We start from the raw sequence: 20,250 nt of genomic DNA on the forward strand, positions 1-20,250 counted from the left end.
TGGCGGGTCTAACCGTCAGGTAGATTCCTCTGGTTTTCCATCTTTTACATCTCACTCCCACCGTAAATTTCTGTTCACCTTCTTTGCTGACTATCTCACACAGTGACACTTCCACTCTCTCTCCGATCCTCGTCACCTTCACCTCCACCGATCGCCGCCATCTTCCTGCCATGTCCGGCGACGAAGAATGGTGCGTGGTCACCGGAGGCCGAGGCTTCGCGGCGCGCCACTTGGTCCAGATGCTGATCCGATGCGATGTGTTCCGGGTCCGAATCGCCGACCTCGGCTCCACCGTTGATCTAGAACCTTCCGAAGAAAACGGCATTCTAGCCGAAGCCCTGAGCACCGGTCGCGCCCAGTACGTGTCCCTCGACCTCCGCAGCAAGAGCCAAGTTCTTCAAGGTCATCTTTCTTTTTCTCGCAGTCTTGAGTTTGCATCAATGGCGGCTGATTTGTGTGCGTGATTTGATTTTCTGCATTATGCATTCAATCTTGTAGCGTTACAAGGCGCGGAGGTTGTGTTCCACATGGCGGCTCCGAATTCGTCCATCAACAATTACAAGCTCCACCACTCGGTCAATGTAGAAGGTATACAATCAGAATTGTGCTTTTTTTGCTTCTTGTTTTTGATAAGTTTAGTAAATAATTTCGTAGTTCGGGTTCAGTCAATGGATATGATTGATGTTTGATCCTTGGAGTTTTTTTGGGGTTTTATGCAAAGTTTTTTTCTTTTTCTTTTGAAACTTTGCTTTGATTTTGTTCAGGAACTCAGAATGTGATTGATGCTTGTACTGAGCTCAAAGTAAAGAGACTTATATATACTAGCTCCCCTAGTGTTGTTTTTGATGGGATTCATGGCATTGTTGACGGAGATGAGTCTTTGCCATATCCACCTAAGGTACTAGTATTTCCTAATGTATTTACAGTGATGCAAGATGAGGATATCCGGGTAAAGTAGGAGTAGCCGAAATTGAAGGAAAGATGAGAGAAAATCGGTTACGGTGGTTTGGACATGTGCAAAGAAGGCCTACTGACGCTCCGATTAGAAGATGCGACTATGGGACAGAGGTTCAGGGCCGAAGGGGTAGAGGAAGACCTAGGAAAACTTTGGAAGAGACTCTAAGAAAAGACTTAGAGTACTTGGATCTAACGGAGGACATGACACAGGATCGAGCACAATGGCGTTCTAAGATTCATATAGCCGATCCCACTCAGTGACTTGGATTTTCCAAGTCTCCAATCGAGAAGTTTTCCTCACTCGGGAAATTAAGGGAACACTACCCCAACCTACATGCTCCACTCAGAAAGCTTCAACATACAAGCTTCAACAAAAGAAAATTCAAAGAACTTAGCGAAGAAGGCTTTGGTGTATTTAACACAATACGTTGAAATGAAGGAAAACTTATTTATTGATATCCCCGATCAGCTACAAATATGTACATATACATGAGTCAAAATAAACACACAAGACGGAGCCTTCACAAAGGTTGCTTAGGAGAAGTTTCAGCAGTCGGTAGAGCCCCAGAAAGAGAAGGCACCGGAGGGGGATCATTTGGAGCCTCAGTACTGGACAGAACCCTAGAAGGAGGAGGCATCAGAGGTTGATCATTCGGAGCTTCATTACGCGGTACAGCCCCAGAAGACGAAGGCAATAAATGCCTTTGGAACAAACCCACAAATCTCTGATGATCAAGTAAAACCTGACCATCAGTTTCCTTCATCTGGTCAAGCTTCCTCTTCATGTTTGTAGCATAGTCATGTGCGAGCCGGTGCAACTGTTTATTCTCATGCTTGAGCCCTCTAATCTCCTGTTTGAGACTCATCACTTCAGCCGCCAAGGATTCAACTTGGCGGGTTCGAGCAAATAGGCGTTGGGCCATATTAGACACAGAACCTGCACACTGAACACTGAGAGCCAACGAATCCTTAACAGCTAACTCATCAGACCGTTTGGAAAGTAGTCTGTTATCTTTGGGAGTGAGAAGGTTCCTGGCCACCACCGCAGCGGTCATATCATTCTTCATCACGGAATCCCCAACGGTAAGAGGACCAGTAGGGGAGACGAAGGATGGGCGCCATATGTTGTCTGGAGAAGGCGGGGCTGCCTCTTCAACAAGGTTCAAGTCAAAACGACGGTCGGAGGGGCCAGACATTTTCAAAGGTGTTGAAGAGAGAAGAGGTCGGACAAATCAAGATCTTAGAAGTGCAAGAATGAAGCTTCTACTGGTGGAGATTCAAGTGTGCTTTGGAACTTAATGTCAGCCTCTATAAAAATCTGCACTCGACGGAGCTTCGGAAATCGAAGAAGCGCCTGCTCAGAAATCGAAGAGGCGTTTGCTTTCTCAAAAGCTGGGCTGCTTAGAGATCACGAGGGTTGATCTCAGAAATCGAAGAGGCGTTTGCTTTCTCAAAAGTTGGGCTTCTCAAAGACCACGAAGGCCGATCTCAGAAATCGAAGAGGCGCTCGCTTTCTCAAAAGCTGGGCTCCCCAGAGACCACGAGGGCCGATCTCAGAAATCGAAGAGGCACCTACTTTTCCAGCCTTGTCAGCACCCGTCACACGCACACTCAGCTTTGCAGAAATTATGGGCATTCTGTCGAAGACTTCTGGGGAAGTAGAAAACACATGAATCTTACTGTTCAATCACCCACTTCCCACACGCAACAATAGCTCATGGGTACCACAGATAACTTTGCCAAAGTTCTCTGCCAAAGTTGAGCACGTGAAGCTTGCAGCTCCCACTACATCGCTCTGACCAAGAAGGGTAAAAGAATAGCAAAGAAACAGCACTAACAAAGTTTAGACCCATAAATTTTGAAGGTCTAGCTACCATATTATTACCCACAAAGGTAAAGGAACAGTACTATTGCTGGATAATTGGAAAGTCCCTGTGTGTCAACCTCTGTGCTTCGTGGCAAGGTAGACTAGCAAACATGCCCAACCTTTACTCACATTCAAGAAAACACTCCCAATAAGATTGCTTGCTCCAAAATCGAAGAGGCACCGTCCTCCGAATCTCGAGAGCCAGACTCCCAACATGACTACTTTCTTAAAAATCGAAGAGAGGGTAAAGGAACAGTACCATTGCTGGATAATTGGAAAGTCCCTGTGTGTCAACCTCTGTGCTTCGTGGCAAGGTAGACTAGCAAACATGCCCAACCTTTACTCACATTCGAGAAAACACTTCCAACAAGATTGCTTGCTCCAAAATCGAAGAGGCACCGCCCTCCGAATCTCGAGAGCCAGACTCCCAACGTGATTACTTTCTCAAAAATCGAAGAGACACTGCTCCCCGAATCCTCGAGAGCCAGACCCCCAGCATGATTGCTTTCTCAAAAATCGATGAGGCATCGTTCTCCGAATCAATCGAAGAGGCGCTCGCTTTCTCAAAAGCTGGGCTGCTCAGAGACCACGAGGGCCGATCTCAGAAATCGAAGAGGCACCTACTTTTCTAGCCTTGTCAGCACCTGTCACACGCACACTCAGCTTTGCAGAAATTATGGGCATTCTGTCGAAGACTTCTGGTGAAGTAGAAAGCACATGAATCTTACTGTTCAATCACCCACTTCCCACACGCAACAATAGCTCATGGGTACCACAGATAACTTTGCCAAAGTTCTCTGCCAAAGTTGAGCACGTGAAGCTTGCAGCTCCCACTACATCGCTCTGACCAAGAAAGGTAAAAGAATAGCAAAGAAACAGCACTAACAAAGTTTAGACACATAAATTTTGAAGGTCTAGCTACCATATTATTACCCACAAGGGTAAAGGAACAGTACCACTGCTGGATAATTGGAAAGTCCCTGTGTGTCAACCTCTGTGCTTCGTGGCAAGGTAGACTAGCAAACATGCCCAACCTTTACTCACTTTCGAGAAAACACTCCCAACAAGATTGCTTGCTCCAAAATCGAAGAGGCACCGTCCTCCGAATCTCGAGAGCCAGACTCCCAACATGACTACTTTCTCAAAAGCGAAGAGAGGGTAAAGGAACAGTACCATTGCTGGATAATTGGAAAGTCTCTGTGTGTCAACCTTTGTGCTTCGTGGCAAGGTAGACTAGCAAACATGCCCAACCTTTACTCACATTCGAGACAACACTCCCAACAGGATTGCTTGCTCCAAAATCGAAGAGGCACCGCCCTTCGAATCTCGAGAGCCAGACTCCCAACATGATTACTTCCTCAAAAATCGAAGAGACACTGCTCTACGAATCTCGAGAGCCAGACCCCCAGCATGATTGCTTTCTCAAAAATCGAAAAGGCATCGTTCTCCGAATCTCGAGAGCCAGATACCACAGACCACTTTTTCAAAGTGCTCTGACAGAGTTAAAACATGTGAAACTGGCAGCTCCCACTACCGTGCTATGACCAAGCAGGGTAAAGGAATAGCATTACTACTTGTTGTTAGGGAGACTCCTATATATGTCGACCTCCATCCCCAACGGACAGGCAGACCTGCAAAAATGCTCAACCTTTCATCATATCTGAGAGGGCACTCCCAACGAAGCCTTTCGAAATATTCAGCTTTCTTTCCCCCCGATAATACCTCTGCAAACAAGCTATACTAGAGCAAGAATATCTCATATCATCAGGGTTAAAAGCAAGAGTATCCCATATCATGCTTTTTCCCTGTCTTTTCCTTTGGCCTTGTTTTTACCTGCAAGACAAGGAGAAAGAGAGCAATCAGTCAGCACTTGGATCAAGCTTCCAGCCAGGAACTGACTGCCTGGAACCCCTTACCTGATTACTTACCTGGCATTGCTCTCGTGTACTCATCTTCAACATCTTATGTTTCCAGGGAAGATTCCGCATCTGCTTGAGGAACAGATAGGGCAAGTGCGAAGGATACAAGGAAGCATGTGGAGACAAGCGTAACAACACACGTGCCGATACACCCATTACTCTGTCAAAAGCAAAAGTATCCCATATCAGCAGGGTGGAACGTACTCTAGATTTGATGGACTTGTTTTGACCCTCAAATTCTTCAGTCGGCCTTATACTCTGGAGGAAACCAGAAAACCCTCCAGCTCAGTTCAAGAATAAGCCTGTGGAAAGTTACTTCTTCAAAAGCAAAAGTATCTCATATCATCTCTTCTCATTTTTCTTCTCTTTATCCTTCATGCTGCTGCAAGATGGGGAGAAGGTGAACAATCAGTCGGAGCTCTGATTGCTTACCTTGTCTGTCACCTCTTTCAGCAGACCCCCTAGCTCGGCGACTTGGGGGACTCCTACTACATGGTTTGTATCGCGCTTGACCAAGCCTGAGACTACAAGTAAGCTTCAAGTGAAATTGATACATTACCTTGTGCATCTCCACCAGTTAAAGATACCACCCCTGGATGGAGGAAGAGTACTTCCAGAGAAGATGCCACATCTACCTATGAGACAGATAAGGCAAGTCAAGACGACACCACACTCCGATACTTAGAAGTTTCGTGATTACGAGATCATTCTCCCACAATATTTCCTAATGTCATTTGTACTAAATCATTCACTTGTACTCACTAAAGGAGAGCTTGAACCTATGTACTTGTGTAAACCCTTCACAATTAATGAGAACTCTTCTATTCCGTGGACGTAGCCAATATGGGTGAACCACGTACATCTTGTGTTTGCTTTCCTATCTCTATCCATTTATATACTTATCCACACTAATGACCGGAGCAATCTAGCGAAGATCACAAAAAGCGACCGTTTTCGCTACCTAGGATCTATCTTGCAAGAGAACGGAGAATTAGATGGAGATCTCAACCATAGAATACGAGCTGGATGGATGAAGTGTAAGAGTGCATCCGGCGTGTTGTGTGACCGTCGTAGGCCACTGAAGCTCAAGGGAAAATTTTATAGGACGGCAATAAGGCCAGCGATGTTGTATGGCACAGAATGTTGGGCGGTGAAGCATCAACACGTACACAAAATGGGTGTAGCGGAGATGAGGATGCTTCGTGGGATGTGTGGGCACACGAGAAATGATAAGATTGGGAATGAGGATATCCGAGGTAAAGTAGGAGTAGCCGAAATTGTAGGAAAGATGAGAGAAAATCGGCTCCGATGATTTGGACATGTGCAAAGAAGGCCGACTGACGCTCCGGTTCGAAGATGTGACTACGGGACAGAGGTTCAGGGCCAAAGGGGTAGAGGAAGACCTAGGAAAACTTTGGAAGAGACTCTAAGAAAAGACTTAGAGTACTTGGATCTAACGGAGGACATGACACAAAACCGAGCGCAATGGCGTTCTAGGATTCATATAGCCGACCCCACTTAGTGGGAAAAGGCTTTGTTGTTGTTGTTGTTGTTGTTGTATTTACAGTGATGCAAGAATGTGCGCGGATGCAATTTTAAATACGGAATTGTTATGCGTTGCAACTTATTTCAGCACAATGATTTCTATTCTGCAACGAAAGCCCAAGGGGAAGAATTGGTCATCAAGGCAAATGGTGTTAAGGGGCTTCTCACTTGTTGCATTCGCCCTAGCAGCATTTTTGGACCTGGCGATAGGTTGCTGGTTCCATCATTGATTGTTAATGCCAGGACATGGAAATCCAAGGTAAGTAAGTTGGTGGTCCCTGTTGCTTTAGTCTTGCATCTCCCTTACACCATTATTAGTTAAGTCCTTCTTTCACAATATCTGATGCTCATTGTTTCTCCTCTTTATTTCAATTGAACAGTTCATCATTGGTGATGGCAACAACATTTATGATTTCACATATGTTGAAAATGTGGCACACGCGCATATATGTGCAGAGCGAGCTCTTGCATCAGAAGGGAAGGTTGCAGATAAAGCTGCGGGGCAGGTACCAATATATTATTAAGTTTTTTGACACCTGAGATAAATACAAGATAGGGTGGGTGGTGTTAAGTATAAATGTATAATAGATGATGAAATAGGATTGAATTATTCAACTGCCATGATTTATTTAGTACCACAAGAAAGATTTATTGGATACTGGTTCGATACATGTTCTGAAGTTCACGGGAGATGCAAAGGTTTCTGGGGAAATAAACTTTCAAAGATGCATTGAATAATCTGACTGTAGATGTAATAATAAGATGCATCTTTTCTACTGAGTCATTCCTTCACGTTTTGTTACCTTGAATTTGCTCTAAAACATGGGATAGTCATGCTTTTGAAACTTACTTTGCATGTCTGATTGATGTCAAGCTAAACTATACGGAGACAGATTGTGGCATTTCTAGCTAAAGGCCTAAAATGATACTGCTTTTGCAGGCATATTTTATAACCAATATGGAACCTATCAAGTTTTGGGAGTTTGTCTCACTTATTCTGGAAGGTCTTGGCTATGAAAGGTACTCACTTTTCGTAATCCTTTCGTTTTAAGCAGACCTTAAATGTAATCACTGTACTCCTCAATGCCTAATATAGTGATTGTTCAATGTCCATTCTCTTTTGTTTTCCCTGAATGAATGTTGTTTGCAGGCCAAGAATAAAAATCCCTGCCTTTGCTGTGATGCCAATTGCACATATGGTGGAGTTGACATATAAGCTGTTAGGTCCATATGGGATGAAGGTTCCACAGTTGACGCCTTCAAGAATTAGACTCCTCTCTTGCACCCGATCTTTGAAGTGTTCGAAAGCTCAGGATCGAATCGGCTACACACCCATCGTATCACTTCAGGTTCAGTATTTTTTCATAAAAAGAGTGATAAGTCCTTTGGTTAATAACTTAATACAAGAGAATTGCACTTAGCACTCCAGTTGGCAGAGCGTCCAACATTTATATTTTTCTCTTTCACAGCTTCACCGCCTTGAACATTTGAACCTGTGATTAGGATGTTGTTTGTGCTATTTTGGAATACAGAATGTGTAGTTAAACTTTATCTCTTATTGGTAAGCACTTAGGAATTAAAAAGGTCTAAGCACTCTCATCATGTCATTGTACATTTTGTGTTCAAATTCTAGATAAGGTGCTTTCTTGTGACACTGTGCTATTTACTTTCTTCAGGAGGGTCTGAAGAGGACAATTGAGGCGTACCCACATTTGAGGGCTGAACATCGACCGAAAAGAGAAGGACCATCTAAAGCGTCAATATATCTTGGAAGCGGAAGGGGTATGAATCCTCAGTTTCTACTCATCTTACTTTGATGTTTCTTATAAGTTAACTTAAATCAGGCATAATGACATCCTTATGATTGACTCAGTATGTGCGAAATAACAGTATATGTGCACTCATGTATTGCACTTGTGGTTTTGACAGTAGCTGACACATTACTATGGAAGGATAAAAAACAGACGTTGAAGGCGTTAATTGTTTTGATTGCAATCTACTACAACTTCATTGTACCTGAATCTACAATTATTACTATGCTTTCAAAGGTGCTCCTGGTAGCTTCAGTATTTGTGTTCACTCATGCCGGTTTACCTGAAAAGATGTATTGCCTATGCCCTTCTTGTATTTATATTCCTTAGCTTCTTTGTTTGAAACCTGCTGTTTTCCTCAGCTCTCATTATTAAGTGAAACTGACTACTAACAACAATTTCACTGCTCCAGATTAGGATACAAAATTGAGAAGCTTCAGTCATCACATTTCCGCTTATCAGAAGAGACGTCGCAACAAATTGCCAAGTCTCTGGCTTCATCATGGAATGCATCTGTTAAAACTTTGATATCTCTTGCCAAGGGATATGACGGGATATTGTTCCTTAAGGTATTTCTCTGCCGTTCCCATCTTCTTTTGCGCTTCCAGCTATATATTATTTTGATAGTGTATAAGTTCACGGAAGAGGTGCAGAATGCACATGCTAGCAAGTTATAGAGTTGCATCTCTCTTCCTTTGTTCTCTTCTTTTCTGATGTTTACTTAATATTTACTGTTGATGTTGTAGGTTGTTCTCACCCTATTGGTTCTTAGCTTCCTTGGAGCGTTTTCACTTCAGAACTTATATGTTATAGGTATCTTTCCTCCATTTCACTCACTCACAGAATTCAACACATCGGGAGTTCATTTGAACTTTGAATAATATTAAGATCTGACATTCTGAAAGTCTGTCCAATTTTATAGAGAAAATCATTAAAATTCATGCACAAAATAGAAGCAACTTTGGGAGTCTGAAAAATTGGTTTGGGTAATTAATGAACAAACCAATGTTTAGGACTTTTAATTTATAGTATTTAAATTTCTTCCAATTTCCTGTTTTTGGGAGAAACCGTTTGTATTGGGAGTTTTCGTTAGTTTTCCTAAAATTTTAAAGAACCCATCATTTGATATTCTTACACCCTATATTTCAGCCGTTTACGGACTTGATTGGATTGGTCACTGGGTACTCTTATTTTCCATTGGACCGGCATTACTCATTCTTTTAGTAGTTGCATCAAAAAGTTCGATTTTGCCCCACCTTGACTCTTAGTTTTTTTGTTCTCTTATTGTTCCAGGAGTTCCCACTGCCTTTATAGTTTTCTACGCGTACGAGAAGGAGCAGCAAAAAATTGATGACATGGTCCTAGAAGCTCTCTCTCGTGGATGCAAATTGAAATCTGATGTTGTCAAAAAGTTCTGTACATCCAAGAAGATTGAGTGACTGAATGCTGATAGCTACCTGCCACTGCTTGCCTGAGAATCGATATAGAATTGCGGTGTTTGATACGTTTGTTGTGCCCTGTATTCATTTCTCTTCAACCCGAACGTCCCTAAAAATATAAGAAACGAAGAAAGATCTTATTTGATTTATTTTTTGTAACTACATTGTATGATTTTGTGTATTATTGCTCTAGTTTCTCGCTATTTTTGACATATCTTGTAATTTTTAAACTTTTTAACTTGACGTTACATTTAGTTTCTCGTTCATTGTTCTCTTATTGATTATATAATGTCACTCTCCGAGCTTAAATGCTTGGGTTAGTAGCGCACGAGCCCACGGAGGTTGATCTTGGCCATTATATTTGTGGAACTTGTTGATGCACACCATATATTGGGCCTCATAAAAAAATACTTGGGGGACCTAGCCTATCATTTTTTGTATTGAAGAGCGAACTTTTATTCTATAAAAGGGACTCCTTCACCCTTAAACGCCACAAGTCGAGCCAACCAAAGCAACATAAGCCACAAACAGAGTAGCCTCGCAACATGTGCTACTTCTGGTTAAGCATCATTTCACTTTGAGCATTGTCTCATATCAAGTATTAGTTCAAGACGACATCTAGTTACTTTGGCCCACACATAGACTGAATTTCAAGTCTCCAGCCAAAAGACTCTCTTGACTGAAGACTTGGGGGACTATTGTTTGTACCATACTTAAGGTCTCCGTATAAATACTCGAGGGACTCAAATGTAATTATGTAATAATGGAAGGGGCAAATATGTAAAAAGGGGATGAGCCCTTATTCTATAAAAGGGTCTTCTCACCCTCATAAACCGAAAAGGCTCAGAAGCCTCCTCACATCCCCTAAGCTCTAAGCTCTCTGAAAGCCCTCATTCTCATATTCAGAGCTCTCTCTCCCTCAGAAATACAATATAAATGTGGACGTAGCCCAAACATTGGGGTGAACCACGATACATCTTGTGTTATTTACTTTCTTGCAGATTCACGGTCGGATTTACGTTATTCTAATACCTCCAGTTTTGTGCATCAACATTTGGCGCCGTTTGTGGGAAACGACACGAAAAGCTGTGTCGGTTTCTCTCTCACTTTTTCACCTCCGCCGTGGATCTGCAAAATCTGCAAAATCCAAGAAACTAAACACCTACAGAATGGCAGAAGAGAACCCGAATATTTAGGGGAGATAAGGACCCAGATCTGCAAATCCACCGAGACAGAACCTCTCTCTCTGTCTCTGTCTCTCTCTCTCTCTCCCCCTCGTATTAGCATATTGCAGCCACAAACCAAGTACTTCCATAATCCTGGGCCGTGACTTCACAATGGAAACCAAGTATCAGACCACAGAGGCTGACTCGGCTTCGCTATATGCGCCAAGTGCTGCGACTCCAGCTTCACCACCAAGCTCCAGAAGCCTTTCCTCCTCGACTCCCCTTCCATAGCGCTCTCATGGTCCGCCTTTAGCCAGCTAAGGCGGCTCCTGCCAGCAACGGAGGCCTCTCCGTCTCCACGTCCGCCAACGGCTTGAACTCCTCGTACGACTTGAGCGCCTTCAAGTTCGACCCCATCAAGGAATCCATCGTCTCCAGGGAGATGACTAGGCACTACATGACTGACATGATCACTTACGCTGACACCGGCATCGTCTTAGTTGGTGCTGGCTCCGCCGGGCTCTCATGCGCCTATGAGCTCAGCAAGAACCCCGACGTTCAGGTCGCCATAACAGAGCAGTCCGTCAGCCTCGGTGGCGGTGCATGGCTCAGTGGCCACCTATTATCTGCCATGGATTCGGATCCCAAACCCCATACGACTTCCAGGCGACCCGCGAGAAAATCCGGTCAATCGACCCAGAACCCAAAAGCTTTAATTATTTTCAGAAAACGAAGGAAACAATGAAGGGTAGAATGAAGAAGTATAGCCAAGTGAGTCCGAAGAGGGCGAAAGTGTGGACTGAGAAGTCACCCAGGTACCATCAGAACCGCAAAGTTCCTGTGGTTTACTATCTTTCTCGAAATCGGCAACTTGAACACCCGCATTTCATGAAGGTTCCTGTAACCTCTCCCCAAGGGCTCTACCTTAGAGATGTGATTAATAGACTTATTTGTGACTTCGATCCTCACCAGACTGCGGTCGCCGCCACCCAACTCTGGTAGGCCCAAACCGAGTCTGGCTCATCTCGGCGCCTCTACAAGTCTCCCGCCCTGGCAGCAATACCATCATGTAGAAGCCAGAGTCGGTCAGAATTCAGCAAAGCAGCAAGAGCTGCCGAAGCTCTTTACCTCCTCCGAGACACCTACTTCCCAGCCGACCCGGATGACATATTCTCCAGATTAAACGCTGATTCCGATCTTGCCCTCAGCCTCCTCGATTCCATACCTCTTGGGAAGATCAAAAGGGGGATGTGGGTTGTCGAATCAGTGAGGACTTTATCAAAGAGTTTTCAAGTTAGAAAAGATGCTCTACACATTGAATTTCGTCGAATGTGCTCTGCACATCGTCTTCACTTTTGGCTGGAGAATGGGCTAAACGTGGGCTGTGAGAATATTTAAGAAAAAGAAAAAGGGAGGCTCTCATCGAGAGCATATGGGGGACAATGCAAAAGAAAAAGAAAGGGAAGACCTAGGAGGAAGATAAAGTTTCCTTACTTTAAAGTGATGTAATTTACTTTTCTTATCTTTTGCAGACATCTGTATAAACCCCATCAGAGGGTAGTAATAAAAAATTAAAAACAAAAAACGGCAAGCCCAAAATAATGGACAGGAATGTTATGTGGAGGGCGAAGGCCCATATGCCCAAAAGAGCCAAACCCTCTATTATCGCCAACCAAGTGATCAAAAGTACGCCCAGTACTTCAAATTATACATGAGCATTACTCATGTCAATCATACATAAACATTCATGAGCATTATTCATATCAATCATACATAAACATTCATGAGCATCACTCATGTCAACATTCATGAGCATCACTCATGTCAATCAACATAAACATTCATGAGCATCACTCATGTCAATCAGCTTCAAAAGCTTCATTTACAGAGCTCTAGCTTCAAAAGCTTCATTTACAAAAGCTCTAGCTTTAAAAGCTTCATTTACAGAGCTTCAGCTTCAAAAACTTCATTTACAAAAGCTCTAGCTTCAAAAGCTTCATTTACAGAGCTCTAGCTTTGAAAGCTTCATTTACAAAAGTTATAGCTTCAAAAGCTTCATTTACAGAGCTCCAGCTTCAAAAGCTTCATTTACAAAAGCTCTAGCTCTAGCTTCAAAAGCTTCATTTACAGAGCTCTAGCTTCGAAAGCTTAATTTACAAAAGCTCTAGCTTCAAAAGTTTAATTTACAAAGCTTCAGCTTCAAAAGCTTCATTTACAAAAGTTCTAGCTTCAAAATCTTCATTTACAGAGCTCTAGCTTCAAAGCTTCACTTGCAAAGCTTCACCTACAAAGCTTCAGTGCAGGGTATGCAAATACTGCATCTGAACAACCGCCACTTCGGCCCATACATGGATTCAATTTGAAGTCTCCAGCCAACAGACTCTATTGACTGAAGATTTAGGGGACTACACTATATACCATATATTGGGCCTCATAAAAAAATACTTGGGGGACTTAGCTCATTATTTATGTACTGAGGAGCGAGCCCTTATTTTATAAAAGGGACTCCCTCACCTTCATTAGAGAGCATCGCCGCCAGCTGAGCAACCGTCTCGCCGCGAGCATCATTCCTAACCCATCACTTATGTATTGAGGAGCAAGCCTTTATTCTATAAAAGGGACACCCTCACCATCATTAGAGAGCATCCCCGCCAGCTGAGCAACCGCCTCGCCGCGAGCACCAACTCTAGCCCATCATTTTTTGTATTGAAGAGCGAACCCTTATTCTATAAAGGGGACGCCCTCACCCTCACAAACCGAAAGGCTCAAAAGCCTCCTCACATCCCCTAAGCTCTAAGCTCTCTCAAAGCCCTCACTCTCATATTCAGAGCTCTTTCTCTCTCAGAAATACAATATCAGTGTGGACGTAGCCCAAATATTGGGGTGAACCATGATACATCTTGTGTTATTTACTTTCTTGCAGATTCATGGTCGGATTTACGTTGTTCCAAGACCTCTGGTTTTGTGCATCAACATAACTCATAAGTTTGGATCAGCTTGCAAGTGTGAACGATTGATCTTATTACTCATTTTATTTTTGTTTTATAAGAACAGTCATCCATAATTATAAATAATTTATAGTCAAAATTATAATTAGCTAATTGTTTAACCTAGAGGTTGCCATCAAGGAGTCAAGCCAACCGTGAGATTATTTATTTGGTTGCATGTTACATCTCTAGACTTAATTTCATATTAGAGTTTAGTTAATAAAAAATTAAGTGTCAACTTTTTGGTTACCCAGAGCCAAAGGTGTCATTTAATTCATGGAAAATGATTGACTTCGGAAACGACAGCTATTGAGTTTTCAATAAAATGTCCACATTGTTTTTTTTCAATTGTGGCACCATTTGGCAATTGCGATGCATTGTGCTTAAGTTTTTATATACAATTTTGTGGTATTCCCCACCAAGTTCCTAATATCGAAATTTCGGTAAGAGATTCAAACCCAAGTGCAAAGAAACGGATATATTGTCCAAATGTCTAGTGTCAAAAGCAAGTCATTCAACTAAGAGATTCGAACTTAGGTGCAAATAGACAGACATATTGTCTTAATTGAGCGACTTAACTTATATTTGCACATCAAGAAAGTTAACACTAACACGGTAATAATTAGAGACTAATTTTGTATAGAGACACAATACTTGATAATCATATATCGTCTTGATTGACTTGATCTTGTTATCAACACGTGTCACTGGTCTCATCACAATTAAAGGGGTCATTGTACCGTTGGACTACTTGCTTTGGTTAATTGATTGAGACTACGACATTATTAAAGCCCTGTGCAAATTAAAATGAGTATGGATCCATCGGATGTCCCCATGAATAATGAACAACATTTGCATTTAAGTTAAGAAAAATAATTGGTGCATCTTGTTACAAGAGAATTTATCTTTTCTTTGATATTTCATATCACAAATGGAAACTTCGAAAGAAATTTATTACACATAAATGACAAAATAAAGATATTTTAAACGAATCAAGCATTGTTGTGGGGATTTATTTTTCCTCATGACAATGCAGAACTCGAAGAATTTATGTTCAAAATAATGTGTCTTGTACATGTTTGTGGCCCCACGGCACAAAATTATCAGTCAAACACTAAATTTCTCATATTATACTAATTCTGTGACATCTACACGGAAAAACCCAAAACCCATAAAACAAAATCACAGGCCCAATCGAGGAAACATAAAGCGTTTGACCAAAGTCTGTCTGGCACTTTGAATTCACTTGCATTGCGACTCCCGTTTCTCTTCACTCTTTTTGTTAAAAAAGGCAAATAAAGTAATTAAAATCTCAAAATCTCACACAAACAGCCCGTAATTCAAAATCTCCCTGCTTTCGCTCTCTCTGTCTCTAAGGAATCCATCTTTTTCAGATTCATTCAGTCATTCATTGCTTAACGGTCTGCATCGCCCTCGAGCAGGCCTTCATACTGAACTCAGTTGAATATCAGAGTGCGCAACGAACGAGACTAACGAAATAATAGGAATATTATTAAACTAACTGAGAATGCCGGAACGGCTACAAAACCCTAAGAGACTACATTGTGAATAACTTTTTCTCAAATGAATAACAAACATGCTATTTATAATAAACTAACCCTAATCCTAAAATGTAAGAAATCAAAACCCTAATACTAACGGGCTAAGCCCAGAAAACCAAACATTCAAATAAACTAAATACTAATATTTTCCAACAAACTCTTATTCAAGGAGAGAGGAGTGCACTCCTTGGGACCTGCATGGACCTCTCGGGTCTCTGTTGCCATTGAAAACAACATGCCCAAGGAGAAATGGTTCACCCCGAACCCATTTTTGGCCGAATCGGGCATCTCCTCATCCAAATGGTCAAACCATCGTTGTGGGTTCCCTCTGATGAAGGATGAAGGATGGACACAATGGATAAATGAGCTCGAGCCAACCTTCAAGCAAAAATGGATGAACAACGGTATCTATGAGCTGATAATGCTCTCTAAGAACACCGTGATCGTTAAGCCTGAGCTTCTCACTACAGGCATCCTCTTCTGGAACTCGGGCACGAATACCTTTGACTTTAGGATGGGTCTAATATCCCCAACTATCCTGGATATGGCACAGGTCTTTGGGCCAAGGTCCTCGGGTAGAATCGTGGATGTTACCCACAATTGGGCTCCTCCCTCTCGCCCGACCGTCGAGAGCTCGGGCAGCTCTACCCCTTTTCTTTAATTGGTGTATAACTCTGCGACCTTCAAGAGTTATGGAACTTCCTTCACGGGTTTTATCCCGTTTGCCAAGAAGGAGTTTGGCCCCTCTTCTTCCAACGCCAACAAGGACCAAGAGCATATGTACTTTCTCCTGTAGTGGCTCAATAAACATGTCTTCCCAAACAAGTCCAACAGAGTGAAAGTTGAATGGATCCCTCTAGTGGAAGCTTTGCACAACTTTGATGACGTGGCAACGGGCCCCTTTCTCCTTGCTCATCTCTATCATCTCCTGTATGAGATTACCAAAGGTGAACCATTTGAAACCAACCTGAATGGGCCAACTTGGATGATTCAGCTTTGGCTTCAATGGTATTTTCCTGAGCCTTGGGCTGCCAACCTTGAATTCCCCAAGAGTGTTGCTCCTGCCTGAATTCTAGTCGAAACTTCTCCAACCAATCACTCTGCATTCGCTTGTATGATAAGATATTTAGAAGATTTGATTTCCATGGGCTGCTCTATGTGAGCCAATGATTTATGAGATTTTTTTTTTTTTTTGAACAATATGAGATTTGTATAGAGCAATATAATAACAAAAGCTTTATTTTATTATTTTATTGAACAAACAGCTAAACACAGCTTTACTATGAATAACGTGAATATGAAAAAGAAATGCTTAAACCAGCATATGGGAGGCTTAAGAGCCGAAGTCCCCGAACGTACGAATAGCTACGTTAATTACTTAATAAAATTTAAAAGGGAGCTGATATTGACGCTTTAAAACAAACTTCGCCCACTTTGTAGTGCAAATTGCATGTTTCGGTTCTTGGTAGTCTCGGCTGTTATAGGGGCTAAAAGCTTCTGAAAGCCAGTTACTTTTCCGCCAAGATTTCCATCCCATCTCTTCACAAATTTCGTCGCTGTGGTTGATATTGAAAGTTGAAATGCAGTGCCTCTTGTAAAATCGGGTCGTCTTCTTCATCACTTCAATCTCTCTGCCTATCTGTTCAAGCATTTTTTGGACAGTGGGAAGCTTGAATTTGTTGTCAACCAATCTTCCTAGCCATTTGCACCTCAACTCTGCTGTCTGCAGGTTAGAAACACTCTCTACGAATCCCACAAATGCCATATTGGGAATCAATGGATGAATCGTACCCCTGAAATAGCATGTACAATCATTATACAATTAGTTACATATTTTATATGTACACACTACCACTTGTGAGTAATCAGTTAAAAATATAAGGGTACCTACAACTTTGGTTTAATCTCAAAGCTGTTTTTGTTCATACTGCTTGACATATTTGATGACATAACAATACAATCTCAATTTAAAATAAAATGGAGTGTGTCATGTTAGCAGAAAAAATATATAACATGTCAAATATTTGACAAGTAATTAGGGTTCACCTATACAGGGGCATAGTGCCAGAGGAGTCAACCATGAGGCTGCGGAAAGGCTCAGGCAATATGGATTGGAGCTTTTGCTTTCCCTCATAGCCAGTTGCAAGAAGCACAACATCAGCCTGCAATTTGGTATTGTCTTCAAATTCAATTCCTCCGCTCCAAAACCACAACTTCGATGACCTTTTGAACAATATTTTGCCCTTGTCTGCCTCGGCGAAGAAATTTTGGGGTAAAATAGCCATCTGGCATGAAGCATAGTCCTCCAAAAATGGATGATCAGGCTTTAGTCCATACTTCACAAGGGGAAGCTTCCACTCCAAGTACGACTCTATGAACTTGGAAACTATCATCCTCTGGTTAAAAAGCAAGTAGCAATATAGTTAGTAAACGAATAACTAGCAATACATATATAATTAAGAGTAGTACTAGGGTGTTAAATTAGTGTGTTAAGAAACATGGAATTTACCATAGGCGATGAAAGAAGGCAAAACAAGGCTCGGACTAAGCTCTGGTTTGGCCTTTCGTGGAGGAATTGAGAAGACCTTGTCGAAAAAAAAAGGAAAAATGGAAGCCCCCAAATCCAGTAAGATGGAACGGTCCAATGTGGAGTCCTTATCACCATTGTGCATGCCTCCCCATCGGGTCCTTATTCACCACAATAAAAAAGAAAGCAAACCAAAATGTCATGTTTCAATGATTTAGAGCATTATATTGAATAAGCTCGCTTGATTGTATGAAACAAAAATTACTAATTAGCTCTAATTTTGTAATATTTCTCTTTTAAATGTCGATAGATATCACAAATTTGTTTCATGCATCCAAATTAATATTGTTACAATGATTTTATTTCATCTGAAGTGGTCATGGTGTACTATAAATTGATGCTCGTTATGGGTAAGGGTAATTAAATAGGTGCTTAAGCTACGATCGGTAAAACGGATAACGTGTGGTCAACTTGAGTTTAGTACATAATCTATGTTGCTTATGTTACTTTTCACACTGACAGTTCCCACCAGGCTGACCATATCTGTCTCCTGAAGTGAAGAAATATGGGGTCCGGCATCATTGTTAATTAGGTTTTGTAATGTTTTTGGAATTTAATAATATGATTAGAGATTTCGGATCAGATTTTTCTATTTTATATATACCTTGGTTTGCCTCTGCGCACTCAACTGCCACGTCAATAGCTGACTTCTTGTAGCCAATAACTGCAACCTTCTTGCCTTTGAGGAGCTCACGAGCTGCTCGTTGGTCAAGCTTGGAGTAATCCATGGAGTGCAAGACTTTGCCTTGAAATACTTCTTGACCTTTGTTGCGCGGGAAACTCGGCATTCTTGGTATGTCTCCATATTTCCCAATGCAAACTACGATGAACTCGAATGCATACCACTGCTAGGTCCAAAATAAAGTACGAACAATTAGCTAAGAACTAACGAATATTACTAAGGCTTAATAACTAAAAGTTACACATGTTTATGTGTAACATTTACTAGCATAAGGTGGATTATGTGTACATAAAATTTTCAATGAATACTACGTTAAACATGTGAGAGATGTAATCAACAATAATGTGATCAATGAATTGGATATGATTGTACAACACTGATCACCTATAATACTAATGCTTAACTACTTAATACATATATAGAAGTTCATATTGATAGCGGATATCATCATATTTAAGAGTCATGCTTTGTTTTCAGAGAATTAATCAAGGATTATGCGTGAACATTATGACTAAAACTTGAGTAAAATCAAATCTACAGAAAAAACAACCTGAATGATGTTTGGAATGTTGGACATCTGAACAGCGACCTCCCAAACAGGATGGCCACTCAAAAGGCTACCATACTCCCCGGAGATTGAATTCATGGGAAGTTGGGTGATGGTTTGATGGTCATCAATACCACCAACATAACGTATTTCCACCACTTTGGACTCAAACTTGACATATTTCAATAGGTCAAAGTGTGTGGCATAGCCATGCAAGTACTCCAAAACCTCTACATGAGAAGGGAAAGATGAATTGTCTCTCTCAGCCCAAGGGTAGTCAGAAAACTCGAAATTGCAACGAGGGCTTTGAAGTTTCGTAGAATTGTAAGAACATTGTTTCCAAACACCCCCGATGGAATCAGTGGCCTCAAAGACCACCGGATTGTGTCCTAAAAGCTGTTTAGTGGCGACGATTCCGCTAATACCAGCCCCTATAATCCCAATTTTTGATACTGAGTGAAGGTGGTGGGCGTTGGCAGCAGCCATTTCGTAAATTTGGTATAGCTGGCTAAGTAGGACAACAATAAGGTGGCTAAAGGAAAAAAGTATGTCTGAATACTTTGTAATCGATAATATGCATGTGTTATGGACTTGAGAAACGAGGCCGATTTATAGAGATTAAGGCTGACCTTTTCTTCAACTAACCTTGAATACTACTATCGATATTGGTATTATATTATATTATAAAATGTTGTTGGTGTAGATTCATAACTTAGTCCATTTCAATATCTGTATATTATTTTATATCTGTATCTTCAAACCCCAGTGGTTAAAATTTCATCTCTAACTTTGTCTTCAATTATGAACCAATGATTTTTGCTTTATTAAAAGACTACCCAGTAGTTGCATGTTTGAGTTAGATTACTTGTTAAGATAGTATAGCCGCTCTCTTGCATTTGAGTTCGAATTTTCTATTTATAAATAAAAATAATTTAAAATATCTCTTTTTCAAAAAAATACTCAATACTTAAAAACGAATTTCTACTGTAATAATGTACAGCTAAAATAGTAATCTTGCAAAATTAAATTTTGAAACAAATATCTTATTACTTTCCATTGCACTCAACTTATACCACTTGATTTTAATAATTATAAGCCCGGTTTCATTTCTCAATTTGTTTGTGTAAGCTGGAATAGTAATTATGCTATAAGAAATTTAGATGGTGTTTGTTAAGAGGATT

The 20,250-nt window shown here is 41.3% G+C and overlaps 2 protein-coding genes across 2 annotated transcripts; one reads left to right on the forward strand and one right to left on the reverse strand.

Moving 5' to 3' along the window:
• Positions 1–32: 32 nt before the first annotated feature.
• On the forward strand, positions 33–9,750 carry LOC139192054 (3beta-hydroxysteroid-dehydrogenase/decarboxylase-like). Its single transcript, XM_070813169.1, has 12 exons — positions 33–402; positions 499–588; positions 765–898; positions 6,377–6,547; positions 6,669–6,794; positions 7,229–7,308; positions 7,439–7,637; positions 7,965–8,070; positions 8,218–8,392; positions 8,512–8,668; positions 8,846–8,912; positions 9,393–9,750. Exons 1-12 carry the CDS (start codon positions 171–173, stop codon positions 9,536–9,538), a joined length of 1,683 nt encoding a protein of 560 aa, XP_070669270.1. The 5' UTR covers positions 33–170; the 3' UTR covers positions 9,539–9,750.
• A 6,726-nt stretch (positions 9,751–16,476) lies between these two features.
• Positions 16,477–19,634, reverse strand: LOC139192589 (probable flavin-containing monooxygenase 1). The gene is made up of 5 exons (XM_070814840.1): positions 19,073–19,634; positions 18,445–18,685; positions 17,763–17,941; positions 17,300–17,649; positions 16,477–17,046 (listed from the first exon to the last, which is right to left on the reverse strand). Exons 1-5 carry the CDS (start codon positions 19,553–19,555, stop codon positions 16,632–16,634), a joined length of 1,668 nt encoding a protein of 555 aa, XP_070670941.1. The 5' UTR covers positions 19,556–19,634; the 3' UTR covers positions 16,477–16,631.
• Between the last annotated feature and the right edge of the window lie 616 nt (positions 19,635–20,250).

This window comes from Malus domestica, chromosome 15, assembly GCF_042453785.1.
Source record: "Malus domestica chromosome 15, GDT2T_hap1".
NCBI classification, from domain to species: Eukaryota; Viridiplantae; Streptophyta; class Magnoliopsida; order Rosales; family Rosaceae; genus Malus; species Malus domestica.